Source organism: Nilaparvata lugens, chromosome X, assembly GCF_014356525.2.
Source record: "Nilaparvata lugens isolate BPH chromosome X, ASM1435652v1, whole genome shotgun sequence".
Lineage (NCBI taxonomy): Eukaryota > Metazoa > Arthropoda > Insecta > Hemiptera > Delphacidae > Nilaparvata > Nilaparvata lugens.
This window is the reverse complement of record NC_052518.1, coordinates 53,904,782-53,926,716: the sequence shown is the minus strand read 5'-3', so window position 1 is coordinate 53,926,716 and position 21,935 is coordinate 53,904,782. Positions and strand designations below refer to the sequence as shown.

At 40.9% G+C, this 21,935-nt stretch overlaps 1 protein-coding gene across 5 annotated transcripts in view; it reads left to right on the top strand.

Moving 5' to 3' along the window:
- Positions 1 to 21,935, top strand: part of LOC111064485 (ubiquitin carboxyl-terminal hydrolase 32) — a 236,805-nt gene that overhangs the window by 137,190 nt on the left and 77,680 nt on the right. For all 5 annotated transcript variants that reach the window (XM_039443337.1, XM_039443336.1, XM_039443335.1 and 2 more), the window contains 6 exons: positions 2,915 to 3,089; positions 3,721 to 3,872; positions 6,023 to 6,212; positions 7,343 to 7,413; positions 10,134 to 10,304; positions 20,035 to 20,225. In XM_039443337.1, the coding sequence (XP_039299271.1) occupies positions 2,915 to 3,089; positions 3,721 to 3,872; positions 6,023 to 6,212; positions 7,343 to 7,413; positions 10,134 to 10,304; positions 20,035 to 20,225 (950 nt within the window). The remainder of the gene's footprint in view (positions 1 to 2,914; positions 3,090 to 3,720; positions 3,873 to 6,022; positions 6,213 to 7,342; positions 7,414 to 10,133; positions 10,305 to 20,034; positions 20,226 to 21,935) is intronic.

Sequence of the window (21,935 nt, the reverse complement as noted above, 5' to 3'; positions counted from 1 at the left end):
AAACAAATTAATCGAATGGTATAGTTTCCAAAGAAATCCGACAGATGGCAGCCGAGTTATGTTTCAGTTGTTTTAAGGCATCTGGCTAAAGCTGGTTGCCACACCTGTCTCGCAAAACAGAGTCTCAAGCCATAGAGCTGCCAGCTCTAGGGTTAAGGAAATTGAAATGTAACGTTAGTAAGGAAGTCTTGATTCTTACCTATTATGGTATTTTTCACTCTCAACTTAATTATGGACTTTGACTGTGGGGTAATAGTAGTGAGATGAAAAAAGTATTCGTATGACAGAAAAAAGCTATTCGTTGCATAGTTGGCCTGAAGAGTGATGAAACTTGTAAAAATAGCTTTATTGAACTGAATATTATGACTCTTCCATCTATGTACATTTACTGTAACCTAATTTATGTTAAAAAATATAAATGATTTCAAACAACACTATCATCAGCATGCACATCTAATTAGACACAGGGATAACATAGTTACGCCATATATTAGACTAAGCAAATCATTAAAAAGCCATAGGTATCAGTAATATTTATTGTTTAACAAATTGCCGCGCACAATCAGGATCCTGCCAACAAAAAAAAAATTATCCCAACAGTATCCTATTGGCTGAAGCAAAGGGCTTTTTACTCTACTGAAGAGTATCTTAATCTTACTGACATAAATAACTGGACTGGTAATTGATTTGTAATCTTAATTTTTGTAATATGTTTGACTGGGTCGCGTGCTGCGCCCTCACAAAGTGACAAAGCCTATTGTATAATATTATGTACTTATTGGTCAGTAAAGATTCTTATTCTTATTCCACTCGATTAAATTGGAATGTAGTGAATTTAACCTTTTTCCGTTCAATATGAGCTTCTTCAGCTGTGTGGTGTTACGTTTTTAGAATGAATTTAATTTTTTTTTGAAGTGGACTTTCAATCAATGTGTGGTGTTACCTCATCTTTAAACTTAAAAAAGTTTAATTCACGTTTTCTGATAAAACAAAACTCAAGCATTTATTAACTTATTTGAAATTGAGGTTTTTGACATTTTTACAAATCAGAAGTATGACTTTGAATTTTTACTCCCTCTACCTATTTGTGAGTTGATTTCCTTGTGATTAAGTTTCCAATAATATAATCCATCTCTCTTCCTTCAATAAGATTTTTTTCTCTTGAAGCAATTAGTATAAATATTACTCATAATAAATAATAAACAATAAAAATAGGAAATAATAATAAGATTATTCATTATCATTATTTTGATAACCAAATATGTTATCAAGTGATTTTTTGTAGTATAATAGACATGGTCCGGCTGCATTTATTTTTTTAAGTTTGATGAAACGTATTGCTTCAATTAGAAAATCTTTATTCTCTGTGAATTCATCAGCGCATTTCTTAGGGTACAACCACATTGAAAGCGGAGCGGAACGTGGCGAGGCGTCAAACTTTGGAACAAGCTGGTTTGTTTTTTGGAGCGTCAAAGTGCGAGTGTCCTACTAATGTATATACTAGTAGTCTACTCTTGTGCATAATAATGCACTTGTTCTACTATATCTTCTACTACCATCTAGTACACCAGTATATTAAATTCAATGTTTGCCCAAATTCCCCTGTAATGTGTATTATTTTATTATTCAAAAGGGAACATTCATCTATTGCACTTTGAAATCAAAAGTAGTTAAGGTTATTCTTATCATTTTCATTCAAATTTCTATGAAATATGGTTTACCTTAGTGTTATTTATTTACAATAAAAATGACACTTATGTAATAACAATGGTACATAAAATAATAAGGTAGTTCTTGTGCTACTTTTCTTCCAAATTTATAGGTGACAAACTCTAAGAAAATGTTAGAATTTCACATATTTTTATATATTCATATATTTTTATATTCATTTTTATAATATTTTAGTCCGAAATAAACTTGAAAACTATAAATTTTGAATTTAGATGGCTTGAATTAATAAATTTATTAGAAATATTCCACTCAATTACCATTTGTAACAAATAATATTGAGTTATTTAAAAAAATTGTAATCATTAAAGAAACACAAACTTTGTAATTAATTTTTAATTACAAGTCTTTCTTCAGCAGAGATATTGGATTCCTCCAATAATTAGAATTAAAATTCAAATTATTATTGACTTGTTTTTCCAAATCAGGCTTCACTCTCGTCAAAAGATAATCAAAGGTTGAAGTTGACATTCGCATGTTGTAGGCTACTCAAAAAATCGGGACTCATGCTTTCTTAAAACATTAAACAGATGGTAATATTCACCAAATAGTCTACGAATCAAGTTAATTTCATCAACCCACGCTGTCCTAGCAGACTTAGCTAAAATCCAATACTTCAAGTAATTGTTTTCACAAAGTAATGTCCGTGCAAACTTGGACAACGACATTTTCTAGACGCTTGATGCTCAGACGCTCCCTGTGAGTATCATGAACGCTCTGACCACGCCACGCCACGCTCCGCTCTAGAACGCCACGCTACGCTCCGCTCCGCTTTCAGTGTGGTTGTACCCTTACATATTCAGATTTTTTTGAGTTTTGGAGATCAAATCATGCGTATGACTTTCCCGAATCCCAGTACAAATTCCTATTTCCAACGTTCGACTAGAATAGCGTTTTAAGAATAGCATGTTTTATGTCGGAAATTTCTTTCTAGATGTTGGTTTTCAAATATTGTACGGTCATTGAACGTTTCATATAAACGCATGCTACTGAAAAACACCAAATATCAACAATAGGATAATAATCAACAAATTTCGTGCGTAAACATTCATTTCGGTGCAGAAAAGTGTCACTTTGCGCTCTAGTTGCACAAATAACTGTTTTCGGACGGTTTAAATATTCACTGTGGATGTATTCCGTTTGTGAAGAATGTAAATTTACTGACTTGTGAACTATTTCATTTCAGTCGTGGGAAGCAATGATCTTGCGAAATAAATCAATAATCATAGACTTATTTTATGGACAGCTAAAATCTTCAATAATATGCAATGTTTGTGGATACGAATCTGTGAAATTTGAACCTTTCAACTCGCTATCTTTGCCCTTGCCTTTGGAATCATTTGTTCATGTTCTTGTTATAGGTGAGTTTTGTGTTTGACAATTTACTAACACTTCTTTACCACTTTTTTTTCATAATTTGCTTTCTAATATTTCTAAAACAAATCTCTCATAGTGATAGTCGATCAAATCAAAATATTGAAATGTGTAGCATTAAATAATTTCTCACAAGGAATCAATGTTACAAATTACAAGTTTATTAGTATTGAATTCAGCTATAAATTCAATATTTCTTGAAGTAAAACAATGATTGTTCAAAGGAACGTCAAAACGACCAGAAAGAAGCCAATTCATTGTTTTGAAAAATGAAAAGTCACTATAATTATAAGCATTCCTTAATTAGATTCTTATTCATTTGAATAAGTAATTGAATATTGGAAAGATGATGGTACTATGAGACTATACATTACACGTTTTACATTATAATCCTTATACAGTATACATAAATGAAGTATCAATTCATGTAATGTTAAAGTGATATTATTACTTTGTTCTACTAATCGTTTTATTCTAGCAAGATGTATCTTTCATATCCAGATGAAGTGAAATTTACTCTTTCAATTCGGATCGATTGTTTTTTTTTTCTTAATAATACAAGTTGAAAACTAGGAAACAGTAATCTAAACTGAATATGAATTGATTGCATTTTTACAGTTATTCGTTTGAATGGATCAGTACCAATTCAGTATGGGTTAAGGTTGAATGTCGATGCTACTTGTACTGTCCTGAAGAATCAGCTATCTTCATTAAGCGGCATTCCAGCTTCTTTATTGAAATTGGTCAAGGTTGCTGACGGAGAAATCAAGGTGATTTAAAGTTTCAAGTTTCAATTGGATATTTATACTAGTTGATGTATGTAAATTAATAGTGTGAAAATTATTAAGAGTAAAAATTGAATATCCAGAAAAATATATCGAAAATGCTTTTATAATATTTTTTTATCTCGGCACTCAGCAGTATCGTCGTTCTGTGTTTAAGACTAACGCTTTGTATGTTAGTGACTAATTTTAGAGAAGTTTGAAGCTGATGCCATGTTAGTTTGAGTGATCATGGCCACTCTGCTTTGTCCTCGCACTAAGGACAAGTAATGTTTATTGAATCGTTTGTTCGTTATCAGAAGGCGTATTAGTGGCCGAAATTCTTAATTGAAACCCTAAATCCATTCGTGTACAACAGTGTTATATGGTAAACAATGCATTGTGACAAAAAATGATTTTATACTAAACTCTACCAATAATGAATTTCACGTAAATTTTCAAGTAAATTTAATAATATAATAGACCCACTTCTAATTTTAAGCATGGAACTTGAAAAATATCATTCAATCTATTTGTGTTTCTCACAGACCCCTGTGGACCGCGGTTTACATCTGCTCGTATGAAATAAAATGACTGAAAACTGCTTAATTATTCACTTACAAGTTTTTCAATAAATACGAGGGACATTTTCTTTCAACCTCCGATTGGTCATAAATAAAAGACGAGTGTATATAGAAGAATAATATTGTCACCAAAAGCTACTTATATTTTTTATTATTCTGTAACATAATTGCCGTTAATGTCCGTTAATGAGGCAGTTTTCATACCAGTAGATCAGCCTATCAAAACCCTCTTATTAAAATGCTACCGTCAAAGTGAGTTCAAGTGGGCTATGACGTTGTTTTGGTACACATCGTGAATTAGGAAGCTCTGCCCTCAAAGGCATGTCTTGAGTTTGGCGAAAAGGTATAAATTACTAGTGGCTAAGTCAGGGTTGTATGTTGGGTGATCAAAATTATCCCATTTGATTTGTTGGAGAAGCTGTTTGGTTGCACCAGCACTGTGAGTCCAAGTTTTCATGCATCACGACGATTTCGGAAGTCATTTCAACTGACGTTTCTCATTTCAAACACAACATCACTCACATCATTTCCTGCCTAAACTTTTAGGTTTTCCTGATAGATCTATGCCAAACTATTGTATGTTGCTTGCAAAAGCTAATAGAACTACGTAACTATCACTAGGCGGCAGATTCAAGTGCAACGGCCATGTTTCTCGACAACAGTTGACGATCTGGCCGCACCGATCACAGGGCATCTGGTGGGGACGATAATATATTCAAGGTTGAGCTTTTCAGCTCAGTGCTATATTCACAGAGCTGTTCAGCTCAGTGATATATTCACAGAGTTCTTCAGCTCAGTGCTATATTCACAGAGCTGTTTAGCTCAGTGCTATATTCACAGAGCTGTTCAGCTCAGTGCTATATTCACAGAGTTCTTCAGCTCAGTGCTATATTCACAGAGCTGTTTAGCTCAGTGCTATATTCACAGAGCTCTTCAGCTCTGTACTATAACAGAGCTGAACAGCTCTGTGAAAGTTGCCCCCCTACCGCTAGACTGTGTCTTATTACATGAGATCGGAGGTTGTAAACAAATTACCCTCATAAATAAGCGATTGTGACAATTTCGTATCGTTTTATTTGAAATTGATATTCATATACCGGTATGTAAAGTATAAAACTGAACTTACAAAACTGATTTGAGTAGACCTAAGCTAGATTGAGCGGCATTCTATCAAATGACGTGACTAATGGAATAAACAAAAATATAATAGCATACATTTTGTTATTATTACTATAATAATTATTTTATTGCAGATGTCGCTCACATGAGCTTAATTTTTGTTTTTGCGTGGGTAATGGAAAGTGCGAGGGTGATTTGATGAGATAATCAAACTTCCATGTCACCGGGATTCGAACCTTGTAGACTGAAGGGTGCAACACCTTATTCAGCTAAACTGGCTTAATTTAAATAACTAATGAAAATTCTCATACTTGTACAAAAATCACGAACAAAATATGTTGTGCATCTGAGTTTGAACTATGTCTTGTGAGTTTGAACTTGTTTATGATAATGCAATTATACGACCTACCTCTAATGTAAGCTATTCACATTCGTCATGAATTTTGAATATTGCAGACTACACTTTCGGATGATAGTAAACTGAAAGACCAGACTGGTTGCTCAGAATCACTGTATGCCTATGAACTGCCTTGCTATTCATTCCTTAGTGACGAGGAGCGTCTATCAATAAACTCTGTCAAATCTCAAAGAGAGGCTCAAACATTTACTGCAATCCAAAGATCTATCCTTCCTCAAATAGTCACCGGTAAGTATTAGGAAAATGTTTAATATAGTATAATACATTGAAATAGACAGATTGACAGACAGTTGTTGTCTCATCCAATTGTTTACTATTCTCCAAAAGTGCCGTTGATTTTCTCGCATTTCCATTGGCGGTGTTGTCTATGCCGTTTTGAAACAATTGATAAACTATATCAGGAATAAGCTCTAGAAAATTGAACCAAATTCAGTCTCTATAGTGAGGTCCACGTTATAATGGCAGTGTCTGTTTAGCAATGGTATTGCTATCCTTGTCTATCATTCAACAAAGCGGATAGCGCTATCTCTTTCCCGCTTTGCTCTGTTGCCAGATCGTCTTTTTAAAATGTAGAATTAATTATCAATTGAGAATATATTTCATCTCAATTATGAAAATTCATTATGTAATTATTGAAAAATATAATTTAGTATTTTAAACGAGAATAACAGTTCATATTACACCAGTAAAGCTGTATCAGCTACCGTCTATAGAAGGCATTGACAAGACAGAGGATCGGCAACGTTGTTCTCCTATTTTTCTTCATTGCCATTATAACGAGGACCTCCCTATAGAATGAATGCCATTCAATTATTTGAGGTATACTTTTTTTGTGTAGTTGAGAAGTTGATATTGTGGTAATTATATTTCATTCAATATAATACTTTATCCATTTCGCCTTATTGTATATACCATTATGTTATGATTAAAGTGAAATTGGTCAAAAATGGCTGTATCATTATTTTGTTGCTTTGCTGTATGTTTGTTGTAGATCATCTGTTTTTATTTTGGTCAATTTTGACTTAGTGTATAATAATTATTCGGTTTTTTCATATAATTCATAGGATATTATTATAGTCTAAAAGTCATGCCCATGCTCAGACTCTGGGCTATATTTCTTGTGTGTAATGTCTCTTTCCACTCAATTGTTTACATCCTTTTTTTGAAACATTATTTTTACTCTGTCAGTTGAGCTTATATTCGTATGTATTTTCTTTGTAATGATTGGATTGAGAATAAATTATTTGAATAATTGACATAATGCTGAGTCATCTACGGCTGAATCGGCTAATGCTACTTTAAATATACATGTCAAATTATTTGTCAATGATATTATTGTTGGGCTAATTATTTTACAGGCAGTGTTTGGGGTGGTGCTCAACCAGATAATCCAAATAACATGTTCCCGGTAGCTACTAGTGATTTAGAGGTAAGAATTTCACTTATCAATATGATAAGTTTTTGTTTGAGTTTAGTACTCTGGAAAATAGTGTGACTAAAATTCAGTAGACTTCATTTGAAATAAGAATTAATTAAAATACTAATTGGATAGTCTTAAATTGGAAAATACTGTTTAATCAACCACGTAATAGACGATAAAATGTATTAAACGTTGATAAGACCTGTCGTGAAATATGGCTGTGAAACATGGACTCCGAATGCAGCGAACACTCATGCATTGAAAGAATATGAAAGGAAGGTGCTAAGAAGAATTTATGGTCCCAGAAATGAAGGAGAGATTTGGAGGATTCGTGAAGTCAATAAGATTAAGTTGGCAGGGACATGTCCAGAGGATGCCACAGGAGAGAGCCCAGCAGAAGCTCATGCGAGAAGTCTTCTACAGCGCAAGAAGAAGAGGAAGGCCGAGAAGGAGCTGGCTGAGGGTACAGGAGGATCTGCATGTGATGGAAGTGATGGAGGGAGGTGGAGTACGACCTGCGTGTGATTGAAGTGATGCAGTGGAGTGTTAGCCCAGACAAGAAATGACTGGTGGCAAATATTGTGGAGGAGGCGAAGGTTCATAATGGACTTTAGCGCCGGTATAATTTAGTAAGAATGTGAATAGCTTTGTAAAAGTTTGATATATTGTGCGGTTTTCGCCACTCATCTTCTCTTGAAATTCTGTATAGAAATCATGTATCATAAATACACCTTCCCATCTAAAAAAATGAAGTTGGATTCAAAATGGCACACAAAAATTGTATAATGACAGAACAGTAAACTTTCAATTCAAATAGGATCCCCATTGAAATCTACTGTGAAATTATCCTAGTAAAAGAAATATTTAGCTATTTCCTTGATTTTCATCAACCCTGTATAATTGTTTTTTGTTTTAACGTTTTTTGTTTCTCTTTAAATAGCTCTTGATCTTATTAATTGCATATTGACAATAAATGCTTTGTTGCCAAGCATTATCCTTCTTTTTATTTCTGGGGATATTCTATTTTCTTGGTTGGCCTCTGCGCCAAAGTAATTAAACCTTTCAACATCTTCAAAGGAATACTCTCCAATACCCAGCTTTCTTAGATGACTTCTCTATATAGATATATTTTTCATCTTCATGTATTTTGTTCTTCCTTGGTTCACTCTCTGACCAGAAAGGTTTCTTTGAATACCCGTTCACTCCTAGCAACTATAACTATGTCATCTGCATAGTTCTGCGCATTATGGTCCTGTCCAATTGCACTGTCCACCATGAATTCCATACTCATTCTTCCATTAATCAGTACAACACCTACACTTTGAGAGAGTGTCACCTTCACCAGTCTAATCAGTTTCCGGGGCATTCATACTCCTCCATTGTGTCTAGCACCTTCACTTTACTGATGCTGTCAAAGGCTTGTTTGAAGTCTATGAATAACATATTCAGGTCTATTCCATAGCATCTTTCAATGGTCTGACGAAGTGCAAATACCTGGTCTCACATTAATATCATATTCACATTCAAAGATACCAATAAAGCATACAAAAATGATAGAATGAGTTCATTAAAAATCTGACAGATCAACCTTTTCTGTTGAAAGTGTTGAATATGTGAGTGAATGTTACTATAAGTGTTTAGTTACACTTGAAAGAGTGAAATTTGATAGTTTCGACTTTCTTTGTACTTATTTAGTATCTTTAAATGTGAATAACTTTGTAACGGTTTGAGATATCGATTTGCGGTTTTCGCCATTCATTTTCTCTTGAAATTCTGTATAGAAATCATGTATCATAAATACACCTTCCCATCTAAAAAAAATGAAGTTGGATTCAAAATGGCACACAAAAATTTTATGACAGAACAGTAATGGACAGACATGACAGTCTCGAAATCATGAATCATATAACCTTCCCATTCAAAATCTCTGTTGTTTTCAACAACTCTGTATGTTTTCGTGTCATCAATTACAATAGATAAAAAATTTGTTCCCAAATACCATAATTGATACCAAATTCAAATATGCTCCTGAATAATATAATTATTAATCATATCGACCCACATCTGGGAAAAGCTCTAATAAAATTAAAAACATACGACAGCCAACTTTCGACTCAACAGTAAACAACGAAAGATTACCGAAGTCAACTTGCCAAAATTGGGCGGTTGATTCATGATCGACAAGTTAGTCAAAAGTAGCTCTAAGGGCGTGTGGTGGAATCCGATTTTGTGAGAGATACTGGCTAAATGCAGTTCATACTACCGTACATCTAACGGCGCGTGTAGCTCCTGGTGAAATCCTCTCTTATTCTTCTGTTGTGAGTGTTCATATTTTGTTAGCTGGAGAATTATAACACTGAAAATTATGCTTAAGTTCTGCACAAGTGATGTGCAAGCAACCTAGATGGAAAATATCTGTTCCGATTACAATAGTTTATAGATAAAATTGGCTATCCCGAATAATTGGTTGGCAACATATGTATTTATTTAAGACGTTATCAGGTTATAACATTAGAGAACAATAATTCAGTTGACATATATTCATTAAAGTGCGTACAAAACTCAGGATCTTTAGAAGTAAGCCATGCTTCTGTTCCAGAACTCAACTTTTTCTATGTTTTCTGATTCATTTGATTTTGGCGCGTAGTCCAGTGCATCTACATTCAGTTGAGTGTAGTGTCTTTTAGTATGATGTCCGAATCTCTACGAAAAACGTTCCACTGTTCTAGAGTCCAAATATGGATGGAAAATCGGAATCAGAAACGTTCGAAATAATGGAGAGAACTCCCCCGCCTTCCCTGGGTCATACGGATAGCGGTAATTGCAGCGCAAGCAGCTCCAGTCTTTCTGACATTCCATACCATCAAGCCGGGCATCTGATTGCAGTTCATAGGAAACTGGTATGTACGCCTACTTGCAAGACTTAGAATGAGACTGATTCAATACTCAACAACTTTCGATATTTTGCTTAATGTTGATTTATTTGATATTTATTTATGCATGATATGGCGGAAGGTGTGGCTCGTTCATCAGTTGGGCTAGTCAGTCGGGTCGAGCGAGGGGTTTGTTACCACTGTCTGAAACAAAATGGCTTTTGGTGGCCCTGAAATTCAAATTCAAATTCAAATTCAAATTCAAATTTATTTATTCAAGTAAGTTACAATACATTCTGGTTCATACACGAATCTACAATAAATTACAGTACAACAGCCAATTATGCAACAAATTTCACATATTATGAAAACTTATTAATTACAATGAAGATTGAATGCAACATTAGAATATTGATAATATAGTATTGTAATATAACTACATAAATCAGCGGTGTTTCAACAATGAATAAATGATAATTTCAATGAATAAATATACACCCCACTATATATTATATGTGTTGGGGTATAAGTAATTAGTTGCTTATTGCGTGTAATAATTACTATTTACAAACTTCATTCACTGATATGGGATTAAAGTTTTTTATAATAAAATTAGTAAAAATGTATAATACAAACAAACAAAATTATGGAATTAGTAAATAAATATTAATGTTCTATTAAGGATAATAATAAGAAAGGTTATTTTTAGAAAAATGAAAAACAGTAAAGAGTGGAATGAAGAATAAATAGTTTCAATATTTACAGTCTAACTAAATTTTCACAATTTTCCACTCCAATATCAACCAACCAGGAAAATAAACTTTTCTTGAACCTGTGTCTATTGAATTCTTAGAATAAGAATGTAACTTGGTATTGAATTATAAATTTTTGGTCCCAAATATGTGTAGTTTCTTTGCCCAAATGTAGTGTTCATCCTTGGTACTATTGAATACGTGTTTCTCTGCCTTGTTTGATGGTTGTGATCTGCCAGTCTTATGTGTTCGTTGTTTCTCCTCATTCGCGTAATGATAGCCTGGATGTAGAGTTGTCTTACACTCAGTACTTTACTGTCCTTGAAAAGAATGTTCGTGGGGAATTGATTCTCCTTGAAGCCTATTATTTTTAGTATTCGTTTTTGAAGTTTATAGAGAGGTTCAACATGTGTAAAATTCGTAGCTCCCCAGATAATTATGACGTATCTTAAAATTGATTGCACTAAAGAAAAAAAAACAGTTTTTAATGTCTCATAGTTGAGGATTTTACGGAGTTGATAGAATTTGTAGAGAAGCTTCCTGATCCGGGTAATTGATAGATTAATGTGCTTGTCCCATTTGAATTTGTTGTCCACTATTGTTCCTAAATATTTTATTTCATTGACTTGTTGAATTGAAGGGCAATCACACGGGTTGTTGGTGCTTCCACAGTGATGCAGGATTATTGAAGAATCCGGTGGTCTCGTCCGTTCTGTCAGAGAAAAGGCTAAAAATTTCATTTTTGTTTTTGATTTAGAGTCAGTAGCATCTTTGATTACTTTCCACATTTTTTTATTATCCTTTCCAGCTTCATACAATTTCTCTCTATAGTATTGGTCCTTTGTTTCATGAATTAAAGCTGTGAGTGTATTCCTATACCGACGATAGAAGTTGGTTAAGTTAATGTTGTTTGGGTCTTCCTTTCTTCTTTTGTTGAGTAGATTTCTGGTTCTTATTGCTGCTACTATACCTCTGGTGATCCATGGTTTGATGGGTTTGTACTTCTTCTGCCGCCGATGCTGCTTGATATTATTTTGTATATGTTGTCTCAGAGTTGATAAGAAGGTGTCATAAGATGTATCTGGATTATTATCTTCTAAAACATGAATCCACTCCTCATTCAGTAGTTCATTCTTCAAGCTATTAATGTCTATTTTCTCGTTTATTTCATGTGTTCCAGTTTCATTTGCACTATTTCTCGAAATATGTTGCACTCCTAGAATTGTGGTGAAGTGGTCAGTTATTGTTGATTCAAAAAAGGGCCAAGTTTGTTGTTGGTGGCCCTGAAAAGGGACCAAGATTGTTGCTGGTGGCCCTAAAAGGGACCAAGGCAGGCTAGATGTTTAGTAGTCGTCGACTGGCGCGATACCACGCCGCGCGAGAGTCCCGGCAGGTCCGTCTGGTGCGAGAGCAGGCCGGCAGGGGCTCAAGTCAATGGTTCGCAGTCTCCACTCTGGTTTACCCGGGCTACGGAGAGGGTTGACCGGGTGATCTACTAGCCAGAGGTCGTGCCGAATCTCCGCCGGGAGGACCTCCTCGACCACTTCCTCGTTTAGAAGGGGCCTTCGGTCAAACCCCGGGCAGGTAGGGTCGTAGGCTTCCACTGCACACACTCCGATGTCGGTTCGGCACCCAACCCGCGCATCCAGAACCGCGCGCCAGTTGTTAAGCTGGGGCGCTAAGTCTTGGGGCGCAGCTGGCGCGGCGGTGTACAGCCTCAGCCTCTCCTCCACCTGGCGAACAGCCTCCTCCTCTTCTGGATTCGGCGGCCGGCTCGGTTCCTCCTAGGCATCGGCTGGGTAGTAGACAAGGAAGACACCTCAGGTTGCGGTTAGTCTCGCCGTGGTTCCCTCATTGGCCTGCTTGCTGCTCTGCTCCTGGTCTCGGTAGTGGTCTCGGCTGGTAGTAGTCTCTGGTAGTGGTCTTGGCTGGTGGTCTCTTCTGGCTCTTCAGTGGAAGGCTGCTAGTGAGCAAGTGCTATCGAGGGTAGCTGAGTAGCCCCCTTTTATTCACAGTCCCCGAGTTCACCTGCGCTGCTATTGGCCGGCGGTGCTCGGCCAATAGAAACGCAGGAACGGGTGGCGGCGACTGAGGCGCACCCTGGTGGCGGGTGGGTCAACCACTCATTTGGTTGATGCGTGGCGTGGGTAGCAGAGCGGCAGGCTGAAAGGTAGCAAACGCGAGGGAGGTATCAATTCCCCCCCCCCCGTTTGAGGTAGCCACGGCGAGAATTTATTGATTGCAAAAAACAAGATACAATGTTTACAAAATATACAAAAGTGCCATTGGGCGATAATTTTACAGAAGTGAGACCAGAAGGGTCTCCCCCAACAGGTGGGTTGTGGTCAATAATTACAGAAATAAGACCAGAAGGGTCTCCCCCAACAGGTGGGTTGTTATTCCAAGAGATGTTGCTGGTCGGTGGTTGGAGCCGGGCATAGTTGAGTCTTGTACACCTTGATGGTCTCGTTGTCACGGGTGATCCAGTAGACAGCTCCTTGGTTGTGGGCGACCGTATATGGTCCCTTCCATCTGGGTGCTAGGCCCGCGTGGAATTTCTGAGCCTTGTTTGAGAGTTGATGATTCCGTGTGAGCACCTGGTCGCCGATCTGGTAACGAGGCTGTGTCTTGGCTATCGGGTCTCCCTTCCTATTGAGATAATTTTCTTGGTTCAACACGGCTTCGCGTTGGATTGCGGTTAGCGTGTGTAGACGCTGGTTAATATGGTCTTTGTGCGGTTCGAGTTGATTTTCGGGCCAGTGGCTCCATTCCCCTGGCCGTGGAAGGGTTTGGCCAAACAGGATTTGACTGGGGCTGTATCTTGTTGCCGTGTTCTGTCGATTTCGCAGGGTGAATAGCACGGATGGTAGTTGGTTCTCCCATTCTTGGTGTTGTTCTTGTAGGCGGATCCGTAGTCCCTTCTTGAGTTCCTGGTTCCTTCTCTCGGTAGGGTTGGCTCGGGGGTGATAAATTGGCATGGTGTAGTGTAAGACTCCCCATTTGAGGCAGAGTTTGTTCCATAGTTTCCCCGTAAACTGAGTGCCATTGTCGGAGAGTAGGATTTTTGGGTATCCCCATCTGGGAAACAGGTGCGTATCCATCGTGCGGCCAATCGTGTTGGCGTCGCCGTGAGGCAGCGGGTAGGCTTCTATCCACCTGGAGAAAGAATCAGTGATGACCAATATGAATTGATTTCTTTGCTTGGAGAGTGGGTAGGGGCCCATCAGATCGAGACATACGGTTTCCCATGGTCTAGTAGACCGTCGCGGTCGTTGCGTAGGTTCGTGATTCCACACTTTATGATTGTACGCTTTTGAGCAGCTACACAGCAGGCAATTTTGTACGTACGCGGTTATCTGCGCCTTCATACGGGGCCAAGTGTAGTATGTAGCGATGTTTCGGTAGGTTTCGGCTTAGCCTGGATGTCCCATTAGATCATCGTCGTGATAGCGGAACAGTAGCCGGGTGCGAAAGTTGGGCGGTATGACTATTCGCCAACTGTCGCGTGTCTTCTTCTCCCAGAGTCGGTTGTGTAGGCGGTAACTGGTGAGGAATACTTGATCAGTTCCCGGTTGATCCTCCAACGGTCGGGGTTCGATCTCCATCCATCATTGCACCTGCGCGTTGATCTGGTCGTCTGTGGCCTATGCTTTCCGAATCTCTTCTAACAGTTCAGTTTCGGTTGCGATGCTTGCTAGTGTAGCGGGTTCACTGGTGACTGGCAGGATGTCGGGAGGCTTAGTTCTAGTTGTTGACTGGTCTCCTCAACTTTTTCGTTGTCAGGTTGCCGTGACAGTGCGTCGGCGAACTGATTCTCTTTACCCGGGCAGTGTTCTAGGGTGAAGTCAAATTCTTGTAGGAGCAGGGCCCATCGAGTGAGTTTGGCGCGGCTGTCCTTTGCAGTTTGTAACCAGGTAATCACCTTATTGTCGGTACGGAGTATGAATGGCCTGCCTTCCAGGTAAGGGCGATATCGCTTTATTGCCCAGACAACCGCAAGGCACTCTTGTTCGTTACTGTGATACTGTTGTTCCGTGTGGTTCAGCTTGGCACTGGCGTATGCGATCACCTTACGGTCATTGTTGATTTCTTGGTATAGGACAGCCCCTATACCGACCTTGCTGGCGTCTGTCTGTAGGATGGAGGTCTTGGAGAAATCTGGTCGACAGAGTGGTTGGATGTTGGCAGTCAATGCTTGTAGGCGGCGGAAAGCTGTCTCTTCTGTTGGTGACCATTTCCATCGCGTCTTCGTGCTAAGTAGCTCAGACAGAGGCGCACAAACGTCAGCGGCGTTGGGTAAAAATTCTCGTATCCAGCCGACTACTCCGAGAAATTCTCGCAGTTTCTTTCTGGTGGTGGGTGGTTGGGCAGAAGTCACAGCTAGGATAGCCTGCGGTTTTGCTTGGTTGCCCTCGGAGGTGATTATGTGACCGAGGTATTCAAGTTGCTTGCGGCTGATCTGGCATTTTGCTGCTGAGACAGAGAGATTGTATAGATTTAACCGTTCAAACACTTTGGCTAAGTGGAGTAAGTGTTCTTCCCAGGTATCCGAGTACACAATGATGTCGTCAAGATAAGCGTAGCAGAACTTGTCGACGTATCCACTCAGTACCTTGTTCATCATGGATTGGAAGCAGCTGGGTGCATTTCGTAGGCCGAAAGGCATGACCCTAAATTGTAGCTGTTCGCCATAGGGAGTGGTGAAGGCCATGTAAGGTCGAGACTGGGGTGCGAGTGGTACCTGCCAGTATCCCATCCGTAGGTCGAGTGAGCTGAATATTTTTGAAGTTCCCAGGCTTCGAATGACGTCCTGTAGGGTCATCTGCGGTGCCGTGGTTGGAACGGTGATGGAATTCAGCCATCGGTAATCGATGCAGAACCGTGATGTGCCGTCCTTCTTGGGGACAACGACAATTGGAGAGTTGTAAGGCGAATCACTGGCTTCTACCAGGTTGCGTTCCTTGAGGGCGGCAACTTCGGACTCGATAATTTGCAGTTTCTCCCGTGAGTATCGGTAAGGCCGCTGGCTGCGTATTTCTGAGCTGTTGAGTTGAATTGTCATGGTGGCGGCCGTGGTGATGGAGGGTGGCATCTACTGAGACTGGTGGTTGTGCTATCCAGAAGATCGTATCTTGCTGCGTCTTGCCGTAGATTAGCCTGTCTTGCTCAAAGTCAAGCACTGCCTTATTCTCCCGAAACCATGGTCGTCCCAAGATGATGTCTTTGCGTAGGTCAGGTAGACCTAGGAAGGGAATATTTTGAATGTGCTGTTGGATCTGTTGTTTCAGATGTCCTTGTATGGCCGTTTCGCAGCTAGTGGGACGGTTGGCCAGCAGTACAGGTAGCTTCAGCGGTTGGATCCGTGTACCGTGGTCGAGGTGGGCAGCTCTCACAAAGTTGTGCGTTGCGGCTGAATCGAGTAGAGCGTGTAGTTGTTTACCCGCGAGGATGACAGGGATCCGGGGTAGAGTCTGTCCGTCTATCTGGATCACAGCTAGGTTCGGTGCTTGGCTGGGCGGAGGGCTGGTGATGTGGTTGTTGACTACTGGGGCGGCAGTGTTGGTGACCTTGTCGGTGACTGCGGCCAGGGCAGTGTTGGTGACCTGGTGGCTGACTGCGGCTGGGGCAGTGTTGGTGACCGGCTGGTTGACGGCGGCTGGGTCAGTGTTGGTGACCTGGTGGCTGACTGCGGCTGGGGCAGTGTTGGTGACCTGGTGGCTGAATGCGGCTGGGTCAGCGTTGGTGACCTGGTCGTCGACTGCGGCGAGGGCAGTGTTGGTGACTCCGTCCATGACAGCGATCCCGGTAGGTGGCGGGTGCGTGTGGGTCACAGTTGCATGTTCCTCCCCAGGCTGGTGGTCGATGACACGCTCATCGTCGGCTGGTGATGCTGTCCTCTCGCGGGCCAGTAGAGGCGCGGCTGCTGGGTGCTGTGGAGAGTCTCTGTCAGCCGGGAAGAGTAAGGGGTCTTCGGTGACATTGGAAGGAGACTTAGCGACGCTAGCAGGGTCTACGGTGGCGTGACGGGTAGGCGATCGATCCGTTGTGAGTGAGACGGTCATGAGTGACGGCTGGGTGGTTGACGCGCAAGGGTGTGCCGGACGCGGTTGCTGTTGTGAGACAGTGACCCGGGTGACGACTGGTACTGGGTCATTCTTGATAGCCCGTGGAGGTGCGGCTGCTAGGTACCGTGGAGAGTCCCCGTCAGCCGAGATGAGCGAGGGGTCTTCGGTGACGTTGGAAGGAGGCTTGGTGACGCTGGCAGGATCCACGGTGGCGTGACCAAGGAATGACTGGCTGGCCGGTTCAGTGACGGTTATCGCTTGTAGTTGGGGTGGTGACCTGCGAGGCTGGCGCTGCGGGTCTTGCACCTCATCGTTAGTGTAGTGGACTCCTACTTTCCGTGCTGGAGGGGTGGAGTCCGAGTCTCTCCAGTATAGCCGTTTCCCTGCCGTTTCTTCGCGAGTTCTGGGCAGTCGCGATGAAAATGCTTGGCCGGGCAGTAATGACACTGAGGAAGCTGGTTGTAGTTGAACCTCGGCGGCGGCTCTCGATGGGGTGGTCCTGCGGGTGCCATAGGTTGAGGCGGCTTATATTTTGGTCGACTGTTGATGTCGGTTTCCAGGTCGTTGGCGATCATGATCAGCTCTTCATAGTTCGTGGGACGAGCAGCTCGAACTAGGGTGTGAAGCTCGGAACTCAGCTGACCGATGAGCAGGGCGATCACCTCGTCTTCAGCCAGGTTGGTTCCTAAGCGCTGCTGTAGTTGGAGCTTCTGACGGATGAATCGCTCCACTGGCTGGTTCGGTTTGTGGGTGGTGCCATAAAATTCCGTGTGAGCGGCTGCGATTTTATGGGCTCCCGAGAAACGGGCCTGAAGTCGGTCACGGAACTGTTCCCAGGTGGTGATGAATTCTCCGTAGTCTCTCCACCAGGCGGCGGCGTCGTCTTGTAGTTGCGCTTTTAGAAGCATGACCCAGGTATAGCTGGGAATGTGGTGACCCTGTAGCAGCTCGGTGCACTGTCGCATGAAGGTGATGGGGTCTTCATGGAGCTTGCCGCGGAAGAACGGTAGCAGGGTCGCTATGCTGGTCAGCTGGCTGAGGTTGCCGGTGTAGCTGACGGCTGGAGCCGGTAAGTTGGCCATGTTGCTGGTTGCGGTAGTGGCATGACTAGAGGTCGACGGTGGAGCAAGCAGGTTGACGGTCAGCGCGTTGGGTTGCAGGGTGGTTGGTCGAGTGGGCTCGCTGGTGAAGGCGGGTGGCTGCGTTGCCCCGGTTTCGCTGGTGGAAGCGGGCGGCTGCGTCGTGCTGCTGTCGGTTTGACCGGTGGTCTGTGCAGGTCAGCCGGCGAATGTAGACTCGGTGTGCTGGCTGGTTGACTGCATCGAATCTTCAGTGGTCGTGTCTCCACTGTCTCCGGCTCCGGTTCTAGTCGCTACCATGTTCAGGTGGTATGGGCGCCACTGGGAAATTGCCTGTTCCTAGACAGGTATTCTGAATTGAAAGATTCAGAGACACATTTTGTTGAAAGAAAAAAAGTTTGAATTTTTTTGTGTGAAAAATTCAAGACATACATTTAGATGAAAAATTTAAGACATACATTTAGTTGAAAATTTAGGTTGACATTTTGTTTGAAAAAAAAAGTTTTGACAGTGGTAACGGGTTACTGTATCTCCATACAGTGAGTGGCCCCACGTTGGCAGGCCAATAATTGATATGGCGGAAGGTGTGGCTCGTTCATCAGTTGGGCTAGTCAGTCGGGTCGAGCGAGGGGTTTGTTACCACTGTCTGAAACAAAATGGCTTTTGGTGGCCCTGAAAGGGCCAAGTTTGTTGCTGGTGGCCCTGAAAAGGGACCAAGATTGTTGCTGGTGGCCCTAAAAGGGACCAAGGCAGGATAGATGTTTAGTAGTCGTCGACTGGCGCGATACCACGCCGCGCGAGGGTCCCGGCAGGTCCGTCTGGTGCGAGAGCAGGCCGGCAGGGGCTCAAGTCAATGGTTCGCAGTCTCCACTCTGGTTTACCCTGGCTACGGAGAGGGTTAACCGGGTGATCTACTAGCCAGAGGTCGTGCCGAATCTCCGCCGGGAGGACCTCCTCGACCACTTCCTCGTTTAGAAGGGGCCTTCAGTCAAACCCCGGGCAGGCAGGGTCGTAGGCTTCCGCTGCACACACTCCGATGTCGGTTCGGCACCCAACCCGCGCATCCAGAACCGCGCGCCAGTTGTTAGGCTGGGGCGCTAAGTCTTGGGGCGCAGCTGGCGCGGCGGTGTACAGCCTCAGCCTCTCCTCCACCTGGCGAACAGCCTCCTCCTCTTCTGGATTCGGCGGCCGGCTCGGTTCCTCCTAGGCATCGGCTGGGTAGTAGACAAGGAAGACACCTCAGGTTGCGGTTAGTCTCGCCGTGGTTCCCTCATTGGCCTGCTCGCTGCTCTGCTCCTGGTCTCGGTAGTGGTCTCGGCTGGTAGTGGTCTCGGCTGGTAGTGGTCTCTGGTAGTGGTCTCGGCTGGTGGTCTCTTCTGGCTCTTCAGTGGAAGGCTGCTAGTGAGCAAGTGCTATCGAGGGTAGCTGAGTAGCCCCCTTTTATTCACAGTCCCCGAGTTCACCTGCGCTGCTATTGGCCGGCGGTGCTCGGCCAATAGAAACGCAGGAACGGGTGGCGGCGACTGAGGCGCACCCTGGTGGCGGGTGGGTCAACCACTCATTTGGTTGATGCGTGGCGTGGGAAGCAGAGCAGAGCGGCAGGCTGAAAGGTAGCGAACGCGAGGGAGGTATCATGCATCTTGTAATGAATACTATTTATAGAGAGATTTACTACTATAGTATATCCTATACAATTTGTTTATGCTATTTATATTGAAATATTTTTTGGATTCTAAACAAGTAAAGTTAGTGTTTCATGATTTTTAAATGAATCTTTGAAGGGCATGATTCTGCTTTATTTAATATTTGAGTTTCAAATATATATTATAGATCCGTCTTAATCGAAATGATATTGTTACAGATGAGGCAAGAAACCTATTTCTTGTCTTCGACGAAAGTGAAACCAGTTCTTTTCGGCTTGCCCGTCATAGTGGCATGCAGTGAAACCACCACTCATCAGGATCTCTACCAAGCGGTTTGGATTCAAGTGGCTAGACTTGTCACACCTCTTCCTCCATCCGAATCTATGCCTCTCAATCATGCGATGGACTGGTAATATTTACATGTATTTAAATTGAACTCTGTTAATGTCGTTTATTAAAGATCTTGTATAGTTGTTCCAAAACGAAAATGTAACGAACCACTTTGTCTTGGTCCCCTTGGATTGTGTAATTGGATGGTATTCGTTTTATGTTAAGTTTCCATATCAAATTGTCAATTACATGCAAATTCCTAAAGTATAGTATCAAGCTTTTCCACTGTGATGAATCACTGTAATCTAGCCCACATTATTTGGAATTTTAATAATTTCGTCAAAATGTAGAACTCGTGTATGTTGATAGTATTGCAATGGGAATGAAATAGAATTATTGTTTTTAATTTTTCTATCTAGGAAGGAAACTCCTATAGCTTAGCCGACCCTTCCTTATAAATAAATATCTAATGCAACACCAAATCACTGAAGATAAATTTGAAAAATCTAAAAAGATGAAACTTGAAACTGATAAAAGTGTACTGTAATGCGAACAAGGAAGAAGTATCTCTGCAGGAATCCCGCGCAAATGCCACAACATGCAGAAATGAAATAATTGACTCATCAAATAAACCAAGTAGCAATACTACTTGAATGGGTACCTTGCAGTCTCCTATTGAAGGTGGGGATATGATTCAGGAGAGCACAGTATTTTCTCATTTGCTGTAGATACTGGTTTTCTCCTTCGCTATTTACAGAGCGAAATTTAATTATATTGAATTTGTATTGAAGCCCTATTTTTCTGATGAGATATTATTTTGGCTTTGTATACTTTTACTCGTATAGATTAAAAACTGTGTTTGGTAAATAGTTTCTCCACAATATTTAAACGGTGATAACTTCACTATTAAGAAATCATCTAAAGGCCTTTATATGTTAAGAAGATTGCGTGGAGTTGTTGATGTTGACGTTTTGTTAAATGTTTATTATGCTCAGATATTCTCATTGTTGTCTTATGGAATCATTGTATGGGGAAATTGCAGTAGGTCCATTGAGATTTTTAGGCTTCAGAAAAGGGCAGTAAGAATAATAATGAATGAAAACCAAAGATCTCATTGTAGGCCTCTTTTCAAAAAACTTAAGCTGTTGACTCTGCCGTCCGTCTATGTTATGAGCCTGCTTCTCTATATACATACGTATAAAGGGGATTTGGCTACTGGCACTGAAGTCCATAATCATAATACGAGGCACAGAAATAACATAAGAACTGAATACCTCAGGTATTCACGATCACAAAAAAGCTGGCTGTTTATTGGAGTAAAATTGTACAATTTCTTGCCACTATCTATTAGAAGCCTTTCTTGTATGAGTTTCAAAAAAACTGTTAAATTTATCCTGCAGCAAGAATGCATTTATACAGTGGCTGATTTTTATGAAATTGATTTTCGTATGTATGAATTGTGAAAATGGGTTTGTAAATTACCTTGTATTGTAGAATCGTATTGTTTCTGTGCTTTGAATTTTTTGTTTAATATTATATGTATGTGTATATGTATATATCTTTATATGTATATGTGTATGTATGTATGGATATATATATATATATATATATATATATATATATATATATATATATATGTGACGATTGACCATACATTTTGTTAAATGTCTTATGTCAATAAAGAAATTTCTATTTCTATTTCTTAAACTATTTTGGAGAACGAATTTTCTCCTGTGAATATTCTACTAATATTCTTAGAAAACGAATTTAAAAGGCAGATTTGAGCCGA